The sequence below is a fragment of the Nothoprocta perdicaria genome, unplaced genomic scaffold, assembly GCF_003342845.1.
Source record: "Nothoprocta perdicaria isolate Ctin4 unplaced genomic scaffold, notPer1 scaffold_172, whole genome shotgun sequence".
Taxonomy (NCBI): Eukaryota; Metazoa; Chordata; class Aves; order Tinamiformes; family Tinamidae; genus Nothoprocta; species Nothoprocta perdicaria.
This window is the reverse complement of record NW_020454894.1, coordinates 1,582,015-1,600,392: the sequence shown is the minus strand read 5'-3', so window position 1 is coordinate 1,600,392 and position 18,378 is coordinate 1,582,015. Positions and strand designations below refer to the sequence as shown.

Below are 18,378 nucleotides of genomic sequence, written 5' to 3'. Positions count from 1 at the left end.
GGGTACCTTAGGAATTTTAATATTTCATAGTAATCAGTTATTGCACCACAGATAAAAACACTTTAGTGTTGGTTTCCAAATAAATATAATTTGTCTACAGTTTTATGGTCCCTTTTAACAACAATAATACTGAAGAATGATATGTAAAAGAAAAAGTACCAAATTCTATGATATACGTTTTGTTCATAATTAGTAAATGGGAGTAAATTAGTAAATAGTATTATAAATAGCAGTCTAGTAAAAATGTAGATACTACTGTAATAGGTCTGAAGGTACCTGGAAGAATTAGCTCTTTTCTTTACACAGGCTAAAAAAGGAAAGCAGAAGGATATTGTGAGGAAAAAGAGGTCCCTTCTGGTAAATGCAGGTCTTGCACTAGCCCCTGATTCATTTCAGATAGTCCTGGATAGCGAAAATGAAGCTAAAGGTAATGTATGTGTGTGGCTAAAGAGTATAACACCTGCCTGTGATTGCTGTGCCCAGTCCTGGAAATGGGTCATGAAAGCCAATGGAGATTGTAGAGGAGAGAATGTAGAGATTATAGTACCATGTTGAGTGACAGTTCTAAATGCTATGGCAAACTTCCTACTGACTTAACTAGGGGGCTGAGATTTATACCATGATACTGTAAGAGGAAATGATTTTATTTTCCCCTTTGAACTCAGCTGAGTTAGATAGCGTGTCACAAAATCACAATGATTAAGCTCTCCCTTAAGGTATTTGTACACATTGATAATATCCACCTCAGTCTTCTCTTCTTCAGGCTAAACAGGCCCAGCTCCCTCAGCCTCTTCTCAAAAGAGGGGTGTTGCAGTCTTCTCATCATCTTCATAGCCTTACACTGCCCTCTGTCCAGTAGTTCCATGACCCTCTTGTGCGGGAGAGCCCAGAACAACACACAATACTCCACACTAGGTGCTGTAGTTTTTTTCTCTTTGTGCAACTCCTGAAGATGTTCTTACCCACTGCCCTTGTTAAATGTTTTTTTGTAAGTTTCACCTCATAATATGCTCTGTTAATTATATACTACGCTTAGTGTTCTTTATATATTGTGCTTGCCTTTATGTTCTAATTTGTTTATTCCTTGTGGATTGTGCACAGAGATTTAATTAAGAATTCACATTTTACTTTCTAAACCATGGATTATTGACGTTCTTTATGCGGCAATTTGAATGTTTTAGTGTTCTTAAAATGCAGTGAGAATGTTGACTTTGATTGTTACTATATCCATCTCCTGTTGATGGGGACTGGATTAGAGCAGTGCATGTCTTTCCAGAAAAGTGGTACTTGAGATGTTTTGGGACCACAGACATAAATGAGTTTCTGCATATGACAGTTTGAAAATACAGAAAAGCAGAATAGAGTTAGATGTGGGTTTTTTTTTTCCTGTTTATCTGTTTTGGGGAAAGCTTAAAGGACCAAAAAAAGAACTGTGATTCAAGTGGTTTGGAAAGCAGTTAAGAATCCAAATGCATTCCCTTCATGTGGCTTTGCAGCTATAATATTTCAAAATTGCCTTGACTTCTTTTTGTCTTTCCTAAGTTTTCTCAGGTAAAAGTAGGAGTCAAATAAGCTACCTCAGTGCAAAGGCACAACATCATATTAAAAGTGTGGAGAAAGTTGATGGACATTTGAAGCGCTTGGGAAATGAAAATGACAAAGATAGGTAATAGAAAATAAATGTCTCGTCGTTTAGAAACGTGTAAAGTAACTGTTCTTCCTACAGCTTTTAAGGTCATAATTTATAAGAGGCTTCAGTCAGGCCTGGCAAATCATTTAAGCAGGCATGTAGCTCTGTGTCTGAATGCTTCCATTAAATTCACATAAAAAGTATAATCATATTCTTATTTTATTTTTCTTCTCTTTCTCTCACACACATACATACATAAACTCATCTATTCTGTTGAAACCAATATATGGAAGAACTGGTGAATTCAGTCTGGAATGCTGATTAACTTGGTATGCAACTGAAACACTGTATGTTTTATCTCTTTTGAGAACAAACTCATCCTTTTTGGTCCATACTGAGAAGCATAAAAATCAATTGTAGGAAGAACAGATAGATAGTGCTATGCCCCAAACAAGTTTAGAAATTCCAGTATAGTTATTATTCAGCATAACATAAGCCAAAAGAACTTGATTTAAAATCAATAGAGTAATTAATGACTGTATTCCTTCTGTGCTTTAATGGAAAGCCGGGCAGCGGTTTGCTTAATTGCTGTGCTACTGATAAAATTTCTTACCTTTATTAACTCTGTGTAATTAATTTTATTAGTTTTAACGTGTTGTTTATATTAGCCATCATAATTGACATCATAACTGACATATTTTTAACATATCCTAAGATATCGACAATAATTCTTCTTATAAAATATCTTAAATAGTTTTATGTATACTGTTTCTTTGATAGGATTAGACTTTGGGCAGATTTGGCAAAAGTTGCACGAAAACAAGGAGTATGGGATGTCTGCCGCACCGCATGCAGATTTTGTCTCCTGTATGATGATACTTTGTATAGGAAGGTAACAAAACTGAAAAAAAGTAAGTGTCCAAATTAATCTGAATGTTCTAAAGGGAATTTTTTTCTCCTCTATTAGACTTATTGAAAGAATCAGCCAAAGTGTTAATATGGTATTCCAGCTGATGTAACACACAATTTTATTTATTCTTTTAGATTAGGCTACTTTCAGAGTGCCTTTAAACTTAAGAAGGAGATTTGGAGTTATCAATATTCAATGGAAATATTATCAGCTGATGCTGTCAAGACCTAAACTTGAGACCTGTGCTATTGATGATTTAGGAGAGTTTGGAAAGGAAGATCTAGTTAATGTGAAAAGATGAGAAAGGAAGAGTATCACAGAGTCACAGAATGGTTGAGGTTGGAAGGGACTGCTGGAGATCATCTAGTACAACCCCCCTGCTTTTGTTCTTCAATTGTCTATATCCTGTCTTCTATCCTCATTCTTTTTTTTTTTTTTTTTTTTTTCTTCTCTACCATTCCCACAATTTCCTTAGGCTGTTGGTCCTCGCTGCAGTGGGCATACATGGAAAAAACTTACATTGCATTTTTCAGTGCAAACCCTACTTTACCTAAGAAACATTTCTACCAGCATTAGAGAAAAGTACTTATTTATGAAGTGTACCTACCTTGCTAAGAAATTAATTCTCTGCTGGTCTATATTACAACTCTCTGTCATACTTAGTTACCTGATGGAGCTGAAGGAAAATGGATTATCTTTCATTTCTTCTGAGTCTCGCTTGTTAAATTCTATATCATCTTTCCCTCATTAATGGTTCCTTCAAGATATAAGAGATCCTTGGTCTGCTACAGAACTACCACACATGTTAACAAAGGATGCTCAACTGAGGGAAGGAGCGCTTTCAAATCATTAGTTGCTTGCTGGCTTTTATACATTTGATGAAGCCTGCTTTCCTGACTGTTGTTAACTAACCTCGAAGAATAGATGAAATCCTAGTAAATATCTTTTTGTCATTTCTTTTTTAATTAGGTTAATGCTATTTGAACTTATTCCAGGTTTTTTCTTTGGACTGTTTCCAAGTTTCTCTTGAAGTAGGACATAAATTTACCCACTCTCTTTCAGGGATTTCTAATCTTCTTATTCTCTGAATGTTTATAGAGCTTTATAATTTTATCTGTGTTAGTCTAAATTGAATAAACAGGAGATCAAGGGACACTTTTCACAAATAATCAGAGGTTGTTCAGATGTCTAAACAAAACCTGCCAGAAGGTTGCTGAAGTTGGTTCATGTTTTCAATGATAGAACTTCACTAGAAATCAAGTACCTGCTATTGGCCAAAAAAAAACACTCTGACAAGTTTTATTGTGTGTGTGTGTGGGGGGGTGTTGTTGTTGTTGTGGTTTTTTTTTTCTTAATATTTCAATTAAAATAATCTTGCTCCTTTCTGTTATTTAAATGAAGTGAGGATACATTTCTCTTTATTACTGATTATATGCCAGAAAGTCTACTCCATATATGATTTAAGCACATTGAGATTTTAGTCTCTGTCACTGCATAGATCGCCCCACTTCCATTAGAAGTTGAATTAGAGAATGTTACTATATTCATATTAATTCAATTTTTGCATGAAAACTGTGACTTCAGCAAGTTATTTGCTACAAATACTGGAGTTTAAATAATAAATATAAACAAAAGCAGAGATAAAATCACGGCTAACCAAAGTGTTATTAACAGAGAACGTGTTTCAAGGTGTTTTGAGTGCAATAAATTCCAATAACTTAAAAAAAAAGTAGTAATTTAAAATCTCTATTCATGAACTTTGTATTGTGGACCTATGGCTATATAAAGACTTTTTAATTTTAAAATTAAGGTATTTTATTTTCATTTTTGCATACTAATATTAATGGTATTAATTGAACTTTTTTTTTTTTTTTTTTCCAAAGCACAGAAGAAGAAAGCTAGTATAGTTATGGATGGTGAAAAAGGTGGCAGCTTGACAGGGGAATCATTACTACCTGCTAAATCTTTCTCTTCTGAAAGAGATATACTCAAAGTGTTAGCAGAAATAAGATTCATTAATGCAGAGGTAAACAAAATGCACAGCTGTCATTCATATTTGTTCAATTTCATTTTATGTTAGTTAAATTTAGTAGTGTTATGCACAGTTCTAGCTATATTCATCTTATTCATGTTAACCAAATTCAAAATTCTATTACCTTATTAATTATTTCCTATCTCTTTGAGAACTAAATGAAAAAATAAGTTTCATGAAGCAGCTTCAAAAAATTACTCCAAAAAGCTAACTACATACATAGTTTATATTTTTAGTGATTAGCTTAGTTTTTTTTTTAATGAAGGATATTTCTCTAAACCTTTCATATCTGCTATTGTATTTCTGAAGCCTTAAAGTTTCAGTAATATAAAAGGGTTTTTTTAAAGCTATTTTTTCTAATGGAGTAGTTTATTTAATAAAATTAATAGTAAAGAACTGGAAAGTTATGAACTATCTTACATTTCTCAGAGCAGGTTTTGTATTCCCCCACCAAATCAGGAAAAAAAATGCATTTTTTTCCTTCCTTGAAGATATCCTGACACAAATCCTAAGGCTAAATCTATTTTCAGAATGATAAACTGTGTAGAAAATATATTCTCCTTATCTTTCTAGGCAACAGTTCATTTATTAAGACTGCAGGGGATTGAACTGAATGATCCTGCTGTACCTCCAGAAGATACAAGTCAGCATCCTGCAGGATATGTTGCATGTCTTTCTGAAGGTGATCCAGAATGGAAAATATACAGGTATTTTTATTTAGGTACAATACAAGTACCTATTTTATTTTATCTAGGAATTTTTGCAGTGTGTTTTATAATTGCACATATATGATAGTTTCTAAAGTTATTTCTTTTCAGTGAAGTTCCTTATCATTACTTGGTCTATGTTTTAGGTAGGAAAGGTGGTTTCCAGAGGAGAATCTAAAATCTTTGGAAGTGAATTTTCTTTAATTTACTTTGATTCTAGAGCATGTGTTTTATCATTCAACATTTATTCCTCTGTAATGAGAAGCAAATATCCCAACCTTAAAAACTAAGAAATCTTTATTATATTGACAATTGAACAATGAAATTCTTTATGAAAAAAAAGATATATAAATTGCATTTTTATCCAAAATACATGTTTCTTGGTAGCTCCTAAAACTTTAGTGATGTTTGAGCACCTGAATAAACATGCAATTAATTAGTTATGTTTGCAAAACTGTTTTGTTCCTTCCAATGAAAAGGAATGAATAAGGGAGAGTAAACTATAGCACCTTTCCTTTTTCTATTTTCACAATATTATTTGTTGTTAAAGAAAAGGGGGAGAGACTTCTAAAGATGATGCTTAAACTCTTTTCTGTTTATGTTGATATTAATATTTCTCTTACTGTTGTAGTGGTCATCATGGCCTGAAATAGCAGGATGTCAGCATTAATGTTTGCCTAAGCTGTGAAATAAAGTTAACTGCGTATTCTCTGTATTTGCTGTACATTATTGATGACTAAATATGTTTTCTCTCATCATTTACTTGCAAATGTTGAGTAAACCAGAAAAAAGTATAAACTGGTCAGAACCAAGGAATATACAAGATGAGGATTCTGTTCCCAGCTCACACAGTTTGCTTGTTGTGCCACCGTCTTTCTTGTCAAATTAAAAATCTATAGGGAAAAAAAGCATTTTTGTCTATATCACTACATATTGTACAGTTGTACAGTAGTACTCTGCTTCACTTTGTTTTCTTGGTTTCATGACTTTACCATGACTTGTCATTCAAGATTCTATTTTTAGTATTTTTTTTCTAAATGATGGGTGCAGGTAATATCTGAAAAAATGATGTATGCACAAAAGAATGCTATTGCATAGGCTATAAAAACATGTTATTTCCTATAAAAATATTAATGTAGTGTTTCAGAACATTTAGAACAGGCACTTGAGTGTAAGAAGGCATGCATTTGTTAAGTGAAGAAAACAGTTCCTAAACATCTGAAAGGAATGCCTTACTTATATCTGCATCCAGTTAAAACTTAGATTACAATCATGAAATTTAGAATATAACTACTAGTTTTCAAAGCTAATAGTACTGGAGTATTAGAGACTAATCATTTTAGTAATTCCTTTCCTGATTCATCCTCCCCATTTAGGTAAAATATTTCAACAGACAAAGATCTAATAAAGGCAACCCAAAAATAATTCCCCAAAACATTTTTTTTCCTTATTGAGATACTCTTGCATATATACTTTTTTGATGCGTCTATTTTAGTGTTGAAATTTTGGAGTAATATGTTCATATTAATTTTATAGTTCATGGATCGACTCCTTATCTCAGTACACTATGGAAAATTTTCAACGTGCGGCCGAAATAGGAGAAGAGATAAATGAAGCCTGGATTGTTCACAATGCCGTTGTCTATGTCTTAAACTACAATAAACATCTTATTACTGCAGGAAGACAGAGGGAGATTATTGAGCATCTGCAGACTCTTCTTAGAGCAATAAAGAATGTTGGACACAATGGGTAAATAGATAAGTTTGCTTATGAATATGTTTTTTTCCCCCTTGAAACAAAGATATGAATTTCAAAAATACTCTAAAAAATGCAGTAAATCACTCTACTGTTGAATGCATGTTGTTTCTGTCTTTTATTAGAAGTAGGGTTTTGTATGTGGAATATTTCAGAAAATCAACTCTGTCTTGAGGTTTGAAAATGAAGGCTTAAACCCTTCTTTCTATTCATTATAAGCCATATTAATTTTAGACTAAGACTTGTGAAGTAGTGCTTTCTTGACCTTGTCAAAAAGAATGAGGAAAAATTCCTTTCACATTCACTGTTTGCAGGATAGCTTGAAAGCATTTGAAAAGTATTTACTTTTATTGTGTGTTCCTATAAAGTTTACAATATATTGTTTAGATATTCCTATTCAGAGTAAGTTAGTAACTTGTTCTGAAATCTAAAAGGGGAGAGAGAAGAAAATTAGGAGAGGGTGCTCATGAAAATGGGACTACAGATTTTCCAGTGCTTTAGCAAAATCCTGTTCTGCAATGGCTGCAATGGGAGAGTGATTGACAGTGACTTCACTAAGAAGTTGTGAGGAGCAGCAGTAAAAAGTTTTAACAGTATTGTAGAACAAAGACTAGAGTGCAGTTTGTGCAAGGATGTAGACTAGTAATAGTTATTAATTCTGGTATTTATACTTGCATGTAATAGAGTCAGCAGTAATCTCTCAATCGTGATTTGGTTTTTGCTTCCCCAGAAGAAATTTGTGATAATTCCAGCTCCGGACTTAATTCTCATAGAAAATAATATACTTTTACAAATTAAAAAATGAAGGGTTTGGTTTAGATTATTATGAAATAGCCTTTACTTTCTGCGTACTGACTCACTATAAAACCAAATTTTGAAAATTGTCCATTGCTTACATAGTTAAGAATAGTTTTTTGGACTATTTTAAGTCATTTTAAGTACTTCTCCAATGGGATAGTTTTGTAACATGCTTCTCCAATGGGATATTTTTGTAACATGCATAACTCCTCTTTCTAAAAAAGATCTAGATTTTAAAGTATCACTAATGACTTCTCTTCTCTTGGTGTGATACACTCTACACTTCTATTTTATTTTTTTCCTTTTTCAGAAGTACTGTAATTTTACTGATGTTATGTAATGCTTTGGCTCGGGGCTTAATTCTTTGTTGGATTCCAAAACCAAAACTTGTTGAGAAGAAAAAGACAGATGCAACAACAGACAAAAATAGAAGAGCCGTGACAAAGGGGCCCGAGAAAGCAAGTTTCATCCAGCTTTTGTCAGTAGATCCCAGTGGACTTCCTGATATTAAAGCAGCCATTGAGGTACAAAGTCCTTGTTATTGCAGTCTTTTTTTTTTTTTTTTTTGGTCTGCAGTCATTTATTTATTGCACTGCATATAAATTTACAGTCTAGAAATTCTGGCAAGAAAACCAAGCTGTCTTCTTTTATAGTTCAATCCCAGCTATTTCCTGAAACCATACTGAAGTTCCTTACTAGCTGGAATATTGCAAGTTTTTTTTGCTGTGCTGGTTACAGAGATGTTGTTAAGCGTAGAGATTCATTCACGGTAACAGTATATGTTCTATACAAAATCTGTGCACATTATTCTGTGTTTCAATCTTATTTTCTTCTTGGTGTTCAGATTTGTGAATTTGCCCTAAATTTGATAGCCAGAACTGTGCCTACTGAAACGGTACCTATTTCTGTACGACAACAGATCATTGCTACATGGGTGAAAGCAAAACAGTTGCATCATCAGCAGATTGGGCTTAAAGTTGTGGCTGAGGAGGAGGTATTATTTCTATGTAATCTTGTTTAATATTGAAACTTCTCTCTGAAAAAAATCTAATTACATTCATAAGTTTGTTCAGTAATAGTTATCTATGTGTATTTTCTGCATATATTTGAATACAATAAGGAAAAAATGTTGGGAGTGTTCACACAAATCGCTACTAAATGCAACAAATTTTCACATCACACATGACAGTAGGTCTTCTTCATTCTGCTTTCTGTTTTTAGTTACCTAGAATAAATACAGTGATGTTTGCCATATTAAGATTGTATAACAAAGTTGTTTTATGAATTGGCTACCTTAAAACACCTGATATAAATCAGCATATATCAACCTTTAATATGAACCCTTTATATATATGTGTGTGTGTGTGTGTGTATATACACCCCCCCCCCCCCCCCCATATCTGGGTACATATATTGAATCCACATTAAAGGCTGATATAGATATATATAGAATATGAAATTAGTAAGTTGAAAATCACTATTTTATCCCTACCTTTTTATTCTAAACATGTCAAGTAAAATTAGTATTTCTCAGGGATATATGGAATTTATATTCATTGTGTTGCTCATATGCTTTTCTATATTGAAAAAGTAGTAGTTGGAAGTTTCCCAATGTTAGTAAAAGAGAACACACAAAAGCAAATTTGCCATTTAATAGCACAATAAAGAGCAGTAGACTTACTTAACAAGAATTGAGGTTTCCAATTGTAGATACTTTGTCATTTCATTTAATGTCTTTCATAATATTCTACTTGAAAAAAAAACAACTCTAAATGTGAAATTTCTCTTACCATTCAGAATAATGATGAAGCAGAAAATCCTATCACCAGAGTTCTTATTGGTCTAGAGATGTATTCATGTAACAACTTGGGTCTCATGGATTTCACTCTTCCTAGCTTATCTCAGGTTAGTTTTATATTACTATGGAGTTTTAAGAAAGTGCACAGTATAAAAGTGATTTTAGTCTCAGTTTCTGATGGAGACAAAAATAATTCATTGTGAAACCTTTTGTACATCATTTTTTTAATTATTATTTTAAACATTCCAAGAAGTTTAATGAAAGGTTTTTGTGATGGAATACTTGCATTTATCCATAAAACAGATAGCATACCATTATTGTATTACCACAACTGATTATGCTCTCAGGGGGCAGGTGCATTCTAAATTGTTCTGTATTTACGATCCTTTGTTTTTGTGCAGAAGATAAAGCCTTATCTTAGGATTTGTATTGAAAGTGCTCAGAATTTCAACACAGACCTTAATGTTACAGTGAACTTATCTCTGGAAGTTGAAAGGTAGAACACAACTGAAAATGGTGGCTATTAAAAAAATTAAGTAGATTTCACACAAAGTGAAATTACATTCTTAACATCGGTTCTTAAGGTGCTTTGGATCCGTCTTCCATTATTGCTCATGCTGAATATTGCCAAACTTGCCCTGAGGCCCCACCGATTACCAGTCTCTTTAAAAAGAATAAAAGGGATGTAAGAAAGATTTGTACTCTGTATTTTCAAAGTAGTGAGTTGTGTCAGAGTTCCCTTTGCAGTTTTGCCTGTTTCTTTACCATATTTATCATTTATACTTTCTACTTTAAAGAGTTTTCTTAAAGGGCTGAGACATATTTCTCCATCAGTCAACTAGGAATCTGACAAAATGATCTAAAACTTCTGTAGAAAACCTCCTCCCTAAAGACGAGGGTCTGGTTCCTTGTAAACCTTTAGGTATCTAATTTCACTTGATCTGTATATTTCTACCAAACATTATGATCTTGCTTTAACTATTTGTGCAGTGACTTAGTTTGGAAGAGCTATGCTATAATATTCTCTTTTGCCCAATTCATCAACAATTCCCATTCATTCAGAATGTGGTTCTTTCCGACTGACACATACAAAAGCTTGCAACACATTTAGGTACTGTAATGAAACTATAGATCCTTAAAACAAAGTTGTGATTGTGGAGCCAGTTCTGTCTCTCTTTCTGGCCTTTGGCTTAACTACAAAGGGTTTTGAACTGCGAAAGTCCTGTTCCCCTCTGACCATCAGGAGAAGAGAACTGCGAACATACAGTGATCCCTGACAGACAGTGCTGGTCAAAAAGCCACACACATTTGTATCTGGTTTTACATTACAATCATAACACCACAGGGTCAGAGATGATTCTCGGACCACTGTCTATTTTGTTACACTTCTCAATGTTTCATTTTCTACTTTACTACTGTGTACTACGGTGTACATGTTCCATGTTCCATGTTTGTGTGAAAGTACAGCTTTAAGTATTTATGTATGTACATGTTATAAATAAATGTGACACATTATTCACTTAACTTTTATAATCCTACAGTAATCTGAATGTATACTGAATAAGCTGGTATGAAAAAGACTACGATAAAAGCATGATAATATTTTTAAAATTTTTTTACAGTTAGTGAAATTGGCGTTGGACTCTAGCTGGTCAGATTCGTTTGTGGAATTACAGACACTGACACGACTTACGCATTTTGCATATGTATCACATGAATATGAAATAGTGATGACTTGTTCCCAAAGGATCTTGCAATCAGCTGATAACTTTTGCTTCAATAACGATACTGAGAAATGCGAAGTGTAAGTATATTGAATTTTATGTGATGATACGGCATATTTGAACTGAGTTTGAATAATGAATATATGGGGTAAAGGCAGAATTTTGAATATAATTTAGTATTTATTTTTCTGTCCCTCCCTGAAAAAATGTCAGCTCCAGTTTTTCACTGTGTGGGGAAAAACATGTAGAATCAAATTTTCTCCTAAATAAGATACTTACAAATGAAGTTCATACTTTGAGCATTGCAAAACTAGAGAAAATGTTTGCTGAATATCTAGCAATCTACGAAATACTGAATGATAACATTTTGTTCTTTGACACATGAAGTACTCATGGAGAAATGAAAGACAAACTTTCTCAATCTTATTACTGTAAGGGGCAGATAAAGGACAAGGACGTGGAGGCTTTGAATTGGCTCGTTGTTTAGTTCTGCGTGGAGCTCTGCAGCCCTCTGGTGCTCACAGCCGTAACTGCCGAGTAGTTCTCACCAACTAGAAATGAGAAGTTGGGAAACACGAGTTCTCCAAAGAAGTTCTTTTCTTTTTCTTCACCAATGTCTACAGTTGAGGTCTTTTCATGGTTTTACACTGTAACCAAGACTTTTATTTTTTGAAATTAGTGTTACCTATTTTCTTAAAAAATCAGCCTTATGCGAATATACCAAAATGGAATTTTGTTTTATGGATTATCACTTTCCTGTTATTGACATCTGTAGTCTCCACTTCTACATTTACAGCACAATTCAAGTCAATTTCTCTAAAGTCTTGTTCATATTTTTCTCAGGCACAAGACAGGCCAAGAATTATGTCAAGATATATACCAGGAATTATATCTAAGTTTCCATATTTATAGTTTTAAATGCTTGATGTGTATTTTGGACTTTGGGTTAGTATTTTGTTTGCTGTACAGTGGTGTATAGTGGTGAGAAACCTCAAATCTATTTTCTCTCTTAATTAAATATGAATAGTTTGTTTTATCATCAGACTGCACAGTTATTTTTGTTACCGTTCAGAATAAATTTTATTTCTGATATCTGCTCTCATAATGTTCAATTTTTCAATATATTCTGTTTTTAATAGAAAAGCATGTGAAAGCCCTTGCATGTAAAAAAGGTGAGGACATCAAGATAGTAACAAAATGAAAGCACTGTTGATAGGAACTGGTGTGATCTTATTCTGTAAGACTAGTCTTGAACTATTTGCTTTTATTCAGGCCTGAAAATGCTCTGAGACAGGAAATGTTAAGTACTGCTGCCTGTATACAGGGGAAGAATATAATGGCAAATCTGTCTGGGAAAAAACATCTGCGTGTAGCAGCATCAAAAGCCTTTGTTCAGAGCGCCAGGTATGTTTTTTATTGAAAAAGTGGACTAATATAAAATGCAATTAATTTTTGACTTACTGATTTTGGCACCAGATCAGCATATTCTTCTCTCTTGAGATTGATAAAAATATTTGTAAATTGAAATACCTAACAACGGTTTTGACAGAATTTTAGAGTTTAGTAAGATCATGAAGTACCATGTCTTCTATGTACCTGACATTTGTGCATTGTAGAATTATAGGATATCCCAGGTTGGAGGAGACCTCAAGAGGTCTCTAGTCCAACCTCCTACTCCAAGCAGAGCCAGAAAACCTGCAAGGGTGGAGATTACACAACATTTTTTGATTAACCTGCTCCGCTGCTCAGCTGTCGTCATGACGAAAAGGTTTCTCCTTACATTCAGTCCGAATCTTTCTGTTTCAGTTTATGCTCTTTGCTCTCCTCTTCCCACTGTCCACCACTCTGATGAGCCTGACTGTATCTTCTAAATAACCTTCTCCTCAGGTTGGCCTGAAGCCACCACTTCCCAGGACAAACCACTCTAACTTTGTACTGTATGCTACCCATAGCATGCTAAGATTTTTTATTTGCTTGTTTTTTTTTATAGTGAGAAACTAACATAATAGGAATTCAAACAAAGAAGATTATACCAGTGAAAAAACACTCAAGTAGATTTCTGCTACTTTTTATAATGAGGAGTCTTATGTTGCATGGGAATACAGTAAAAACATCAATATGATACAAAATTATTGCTCCTTTTGCTGAATAGTGTTCTATATATAAAAATAATATAAAAATTTTACAGTTAGCTCATAGGATCATCTCTCAATGGTGGAAGCATATGGTGATCACAGAATCACAGACTTACAGAATGATTAAGGTTGCAAGGGACCTCTAGAGATCATATAGTCCAACTCCCTGCTCCAGCAGGGACACTCAGAGCATGGGGCACCTGGTTGCATCCAGGTGGATTTTGAAGACCTCCGAAGAAGGAGACTCCACAACCTCTCTGGGCAGCCTGTTCCAGGACTCTGTCACCTTCACAGTAAAGAAGTTCCTCCTCGCATGGGGATGGAACTGCCTGTGTTTTAACTTATACCCATTGCCCTTGTCCTGTCACTGGCCGCCACTGAGTAGAGCTTGGCCCCTTCCTCCCTACATTCTCCCTTCATGTGCTTATACATGTTAATCATATCCCCTCTCAGCCTTCTCCAAGCTAAACAGGCCCAGCTCACTTAGTCTTTCCTCATAAGATAGATGCTGCTGTCCCTTCATCATCTTCGCCGCTCTTCACTGGGCCCTCTCTAGAAGCTCCACATCCCTGTTGTCCTGGGGAGCCTGGAACTGCACCCAGTACTCCAGGTACAGCCTCCAGAGAGCTGAGCAGAGGGGCAGGATCCACTCTCTTGTCCTGCTGGCAACATCCTCCTCATGCAGCCAGGAGCCCATTGGCCTTCTTGGCCACGAGGGCACTGCTGACTCATGCTCAGTCTGTTGTCCACCAGGATGCCCAGGGCCTTCTCTGTGGAGGTTCTCTCCAGAAGGTCACCCTTTGTCCTGGTGCCTGGGCTTATTCCTCCCCAGGTGCAGGACCCTGCACTGGTCCTTATGGAACCACATGAAATTCATCTCTACCCAACTCTCCATCCTGTCCAGGTTCCCCTGAATGGCAGCACAGCCTTCTGGAGTGTCGTCCACTCTACCCAGCTTGGTATTGTCTGTAAACTTGTTCAGGGTGCACTCTTTGTCCAAGTCATTGGTGAGCAAGTTGAACAGCATGGGGTCCAGTACTGATCCCTGGGGGACACCACTGGCCACAGGCCTCCAACTAGACTTGGCCCTATTTTTAACCACCCTCTGAGCCAAGCAGTTCATAATCCACCTCACTGTCCACCTGCCCAGTCCCCACTCTCCTATGTGCCCAGTCCACAGAGCTTTCCTATGAGAATGTTATGGGAGGCAGTGTCGAAAGCCTTGCTGAAGTCAAGGTAGGCAACATCCACGGCTCTCCCCTCGTCCAGCTGGCCAGTCATCCCATCATAGAAGGCCATCAGGTTCATCAAACATGACTTTCTCTTGGTGAATCTGTGCTGACAAGTCTTAATTACCTTCTTTTCCTTGACATACCTAAGGATGATCTCCAGGATGAGCTATTCTATCACCAGAGGTGGAGGTGAGGCTAACCAGCCTGTAGTTTCCGGGGTCCTTCTTGTCCTTTTTGAAGAGTGGAGTGACATTGGTTTCTTCCAGTCCTCCAACACCTCCCCCGCTCTCCATGATCTCTTGAAGATGATGGAGAGCAGCTGAGCAATAACCCCCACCAGTTCTTTCAGCACTCTTGAGCGTATCCCATCAGGCACCGTATATTTATGAGTATCTAGTTTGCCCAAATAATTTCTAACCCTACCCTCTTCAACCAGGGGGAATTCTTCCTCCTCTCAGTTTTTCTGTATGGTCTCCAGACTCTGTAGTTCATGAGGACCAGCCTTAGCAGTAAAGACTGAAGCAAAGAAAGCGTTTAGTATCTCTGCCTTCTCTGCATCCTCCGTCACCAAGGCATCCTCCGCATTCAGCAGAGCATTTTCCCGAATCTTCTTGCTGCTGATGAATTTTAAAAACCCCTCCTGTTGTCTCTGACATTTTTTGCTAAATTTCATTCCAGATGGGCCTTGGCCTTCCTCCACCCCTCTCTGCCTTTTCTGACAGTGTTCCTATATTCTTCCCAAGTGCGATCCTAAGCTTGGACAAGTGGTGCCAACTCTCCTGGACCTTTCTTTCTAGGGCCCTGGCGCAGGGGATCCGTCCAAGTAGGTCCCTAAAGAGGTCAAAGTTAGTGCTCTCAGTTCTCTCTAAACTACAGATTTTGTTGTAGCAGAAAAGTTCTTATTTTGGTTAGAATGTGAGTTTTTCCTCCATTAAAATGTACTTTCTTTTCTTCAGATATGCAGGTGAAGCAGGAAATTATTCCCTTGTAATGTTTGCAGCTAGACAGTTTTGGAATACATGCTTACCTTTGATAGGTTCTCCATATGACAGAGAACAGCTTAAAGAACCTACTGAAGTAATTCTCAAGCATATAATTAAAGCAGAATCTAAAAATAAACAGGTAAGAGTAAATAAACTATTTTTAGTTATGCTTGTATTTAGGGACTGATATTGACTGTAAAAATTTTGCTTTGCTTTGAGACCATGGGTACCTTCTTTAGAGTTACCTTTCCTAAGAGGGAAGAAAGTTTTCTTACCTGCATTCATATAACACATCTATATTCCTACAGGCAATCACATATTCTTTCTCCATTTTACTATTTTTCTGGTTAAGGCCACTGTCAGGCTTGGAGTTGTTTTTTTGTTTTAATAGTGTCTCACTTTGTGAAGCTTTCAAAGGAAAATATTTAGAAAATTCAGAAAATCCAGAAAAAAAAATTCTATCATTTCCATGGAGGATGATAATAGACCTTAAAAAAACAAAAAACTTGCCACTAGATTACTGCTTCTGTCAACTGCAGATTCTGTTTTCATTTCTAACTGGAAAATATATATATATATATATATATATATATATATATATAAAGACAATCTTAATAGCATATTTGACACTAAGGTAGTAGGAAGAATTATAATTCAAAAACTGCTGGGTGTTGATAAAATTATATATTTGCAGATTTCCTTTATGAACAGCATATGTAGACTGAAGGAAGCTATTTCCTCTTAAAATAATATGCAGTGTTTAAGTGTGTGGTAAGGTGATATGTAACAGATAACAGATCTGGTCACATCAAATTTCTTCTGCACACTGAAACATCCATGTACATTTAGAGCTTTTTGTTTTCTTTCTACAAAATTCCCTGGAGTTGATACATTTCTCTCTAGGTTTAGCCTGTCACTGAAGCTTATCAGAGCATTTCATATGTTGCAATGGACATAGAATCAGGCCTTAAAAGTTTAGGAGTAAATTTTGCATTCAAGTTCAGAGATCCCAATGTGACATCTAGGTGTGAATCTGAGATCATCTAGCAAAGTGGTATAAGAAGAAAAACTTAATTTTACTTTCCTCTTAAGCCAAGTGTAAATCACTAGCAATCAGAGATGGTAATTAGTCTGCTTGATTCAAAGGCATTAGTAGACAAAATTGGTGAGTACGCTCTGCACCCAAAAGCACAATCTGTACTGCTAGCTCATTAATAGTTAAAATTAACTGTTTTCTTAGTTACAAGATCTTTGTGATAAAATAACTGGTGTGATTGTTATAGAGAATAGGCTTATTAATTAACAATTCTTATTAACAATCAACTAAATGGAGCACATTGCTTGTCCCTGGTAAAATGCTGTTTATTCCTGCTGAGTGTATAGGCGCCTCTCAGCCTTACAAGGAGTCGACAAATGCTGCCATATTTCTTCTTCCTGAATGTGCAGGGGCCTCAGCTTTATGAAGAGTTGCTTTAGGCTAGCGTTCCAGGGTAAGCGGAGGTCCTGCTGGCCTCAGCTGTTCCGTGGCTGTACGATACAGTATTTTATTGTCTCATGCTATTTAATCGGGGTAGGAATACTGTGTGAACACTACTGAGTCTGATTGTTGCTGTTCTGGTTGCATATTATAGAACACAATCTTGAGGAACAGTTGTAGTTTTCATTTTCTGCACAAATAGATATTTAAGTAATAAGGTGAAGTGTTCATATTCAGTTCAAGGTTAATAGTTCATATTACTAGGTTATTAAATCTATGAGTTAGTCTTAAAGAAAAACAGCATGGCAATGCTTAGACACATACTCTAACAAAAATATAAAGGACAATTTTCTTTGTCTTTTTAGGAAAAGAATGATATGTTGCCTTTGCATCAGTGGCTTACTAAGGATTTTCAAAGTAATGAATTACCACTTGGACACTTTCTCCCAGGCATGTACTTCTTTGATTTGTTTATAAAAACCTCTTTCGGCCACAGTATTTTGTGATGCAACTGAATTTTATATTAATAAGTATATTAATAAATCATTTATCATTTGAATACACTTCAAAGGTGCTGAGGAAGATCTGACACTGCGAACCTCTTTATATGGATTGCTATTTCACATACACGCTGATAGAGCTGATTGGGAGAGAGCACTAAAAGTGCTAGATGAAGCCATTCAGGTTTTGCCTCGGACTAGACACAGGCTGTAAGCTGATTGACTTATTTTTATTAAAATGAGGATCGTGATTCTTTAGCAATATAAAACTCAAATTTCTGTCGTAAGGTCTGTCTTTTTATTTTTTCTTCTTTTTACATTGTTAAAATAATACCATGGCTTCCTTTTTGTCAGGTTGGAAGTTGTAACAGTTGAAATACAAGCTGAAAATACAAGTGCGTTTTTTCCATAAAAAGACATATTTTGACATTGCTTCTTATCATTAAACTGTTCACAGTATTTATGAACTTCAGCTTTTAAACCTTAATGTATAAGTATTATATAACTTTTTTATAAGAAAATGGAATAGGGAAAATGAATTTCCTAGTAATAAGAGGAAATTTAATACTCCTAGCTGCAGAGCCATTTTTGTTAGAAAGAAACTAAATTGTCTATGGTATTGTTCATAGAAATCTAGGGTACCATTTAGATAAAGTTTTAGTGAAGTTCAAAGATTTATGCACTTTTGCAAAGATTT

At 35.3% G+C, this 18,378-nt stretch overlaps 1 protein-coding gene across 1 annotated transcript in view; it reads left to right on the top strand.

The window, feature by feature from the left end:
• CFAP46 (cilia and flagella associated protein 46) overlaps positions 1-18,378 on the top strand; it is a 68,817-nt gene that overhangs the window by 15,796 nt on the left and 34,643 nt on the right. The window contains exons 13-26 of the mRNA XM_026036227.1: positions 307-427; positions 1,543-1,666; positions 2,411-2,541; positions 4,424-4,566; positions 5,146-5,279; positions 6,816-7,028; positions 8,143-8,356; positions 8,677-8,826; positions 9,630-9,737; positions 11,253-11,434; positions 12,627-12,758; positions 15,678-15,843; positions 17,547-17,631; positions 17,753-17,891. Of these exons, the coding sequence (XP_025892012.1) occupies positions 307-427; positions 1,543-1,666; positions 2,411-2,541; positions 4,424-4,566; positions 5,146-5,279; positions 6,816-7,028; positions 8,143-8,356; positions 8,677-8,826; positions 9,630-9,737; positions 11,253-11,434; positions 12,627-12,758; positions 15,678-15,843; positions 17,547-17,631; positions 17,753-17,891 (2,042 nt within the window). The remainder of the gene's footprint in view (positions 1-306; positions 428-1,542; positions 1,667-2,410; positions 2,542-4,423; positions 4,567-5,145; positions 5,280-6,815; positions 7,029-8,142; positions 8,357-8,676; positions 8,827-9,629; positions 9,738-11,252; positions 11,435-12,626; positions 12,759-15,677; positions 15,844-17,546; positions 17,632-17,752; positions 17,892-18,378) is intronic.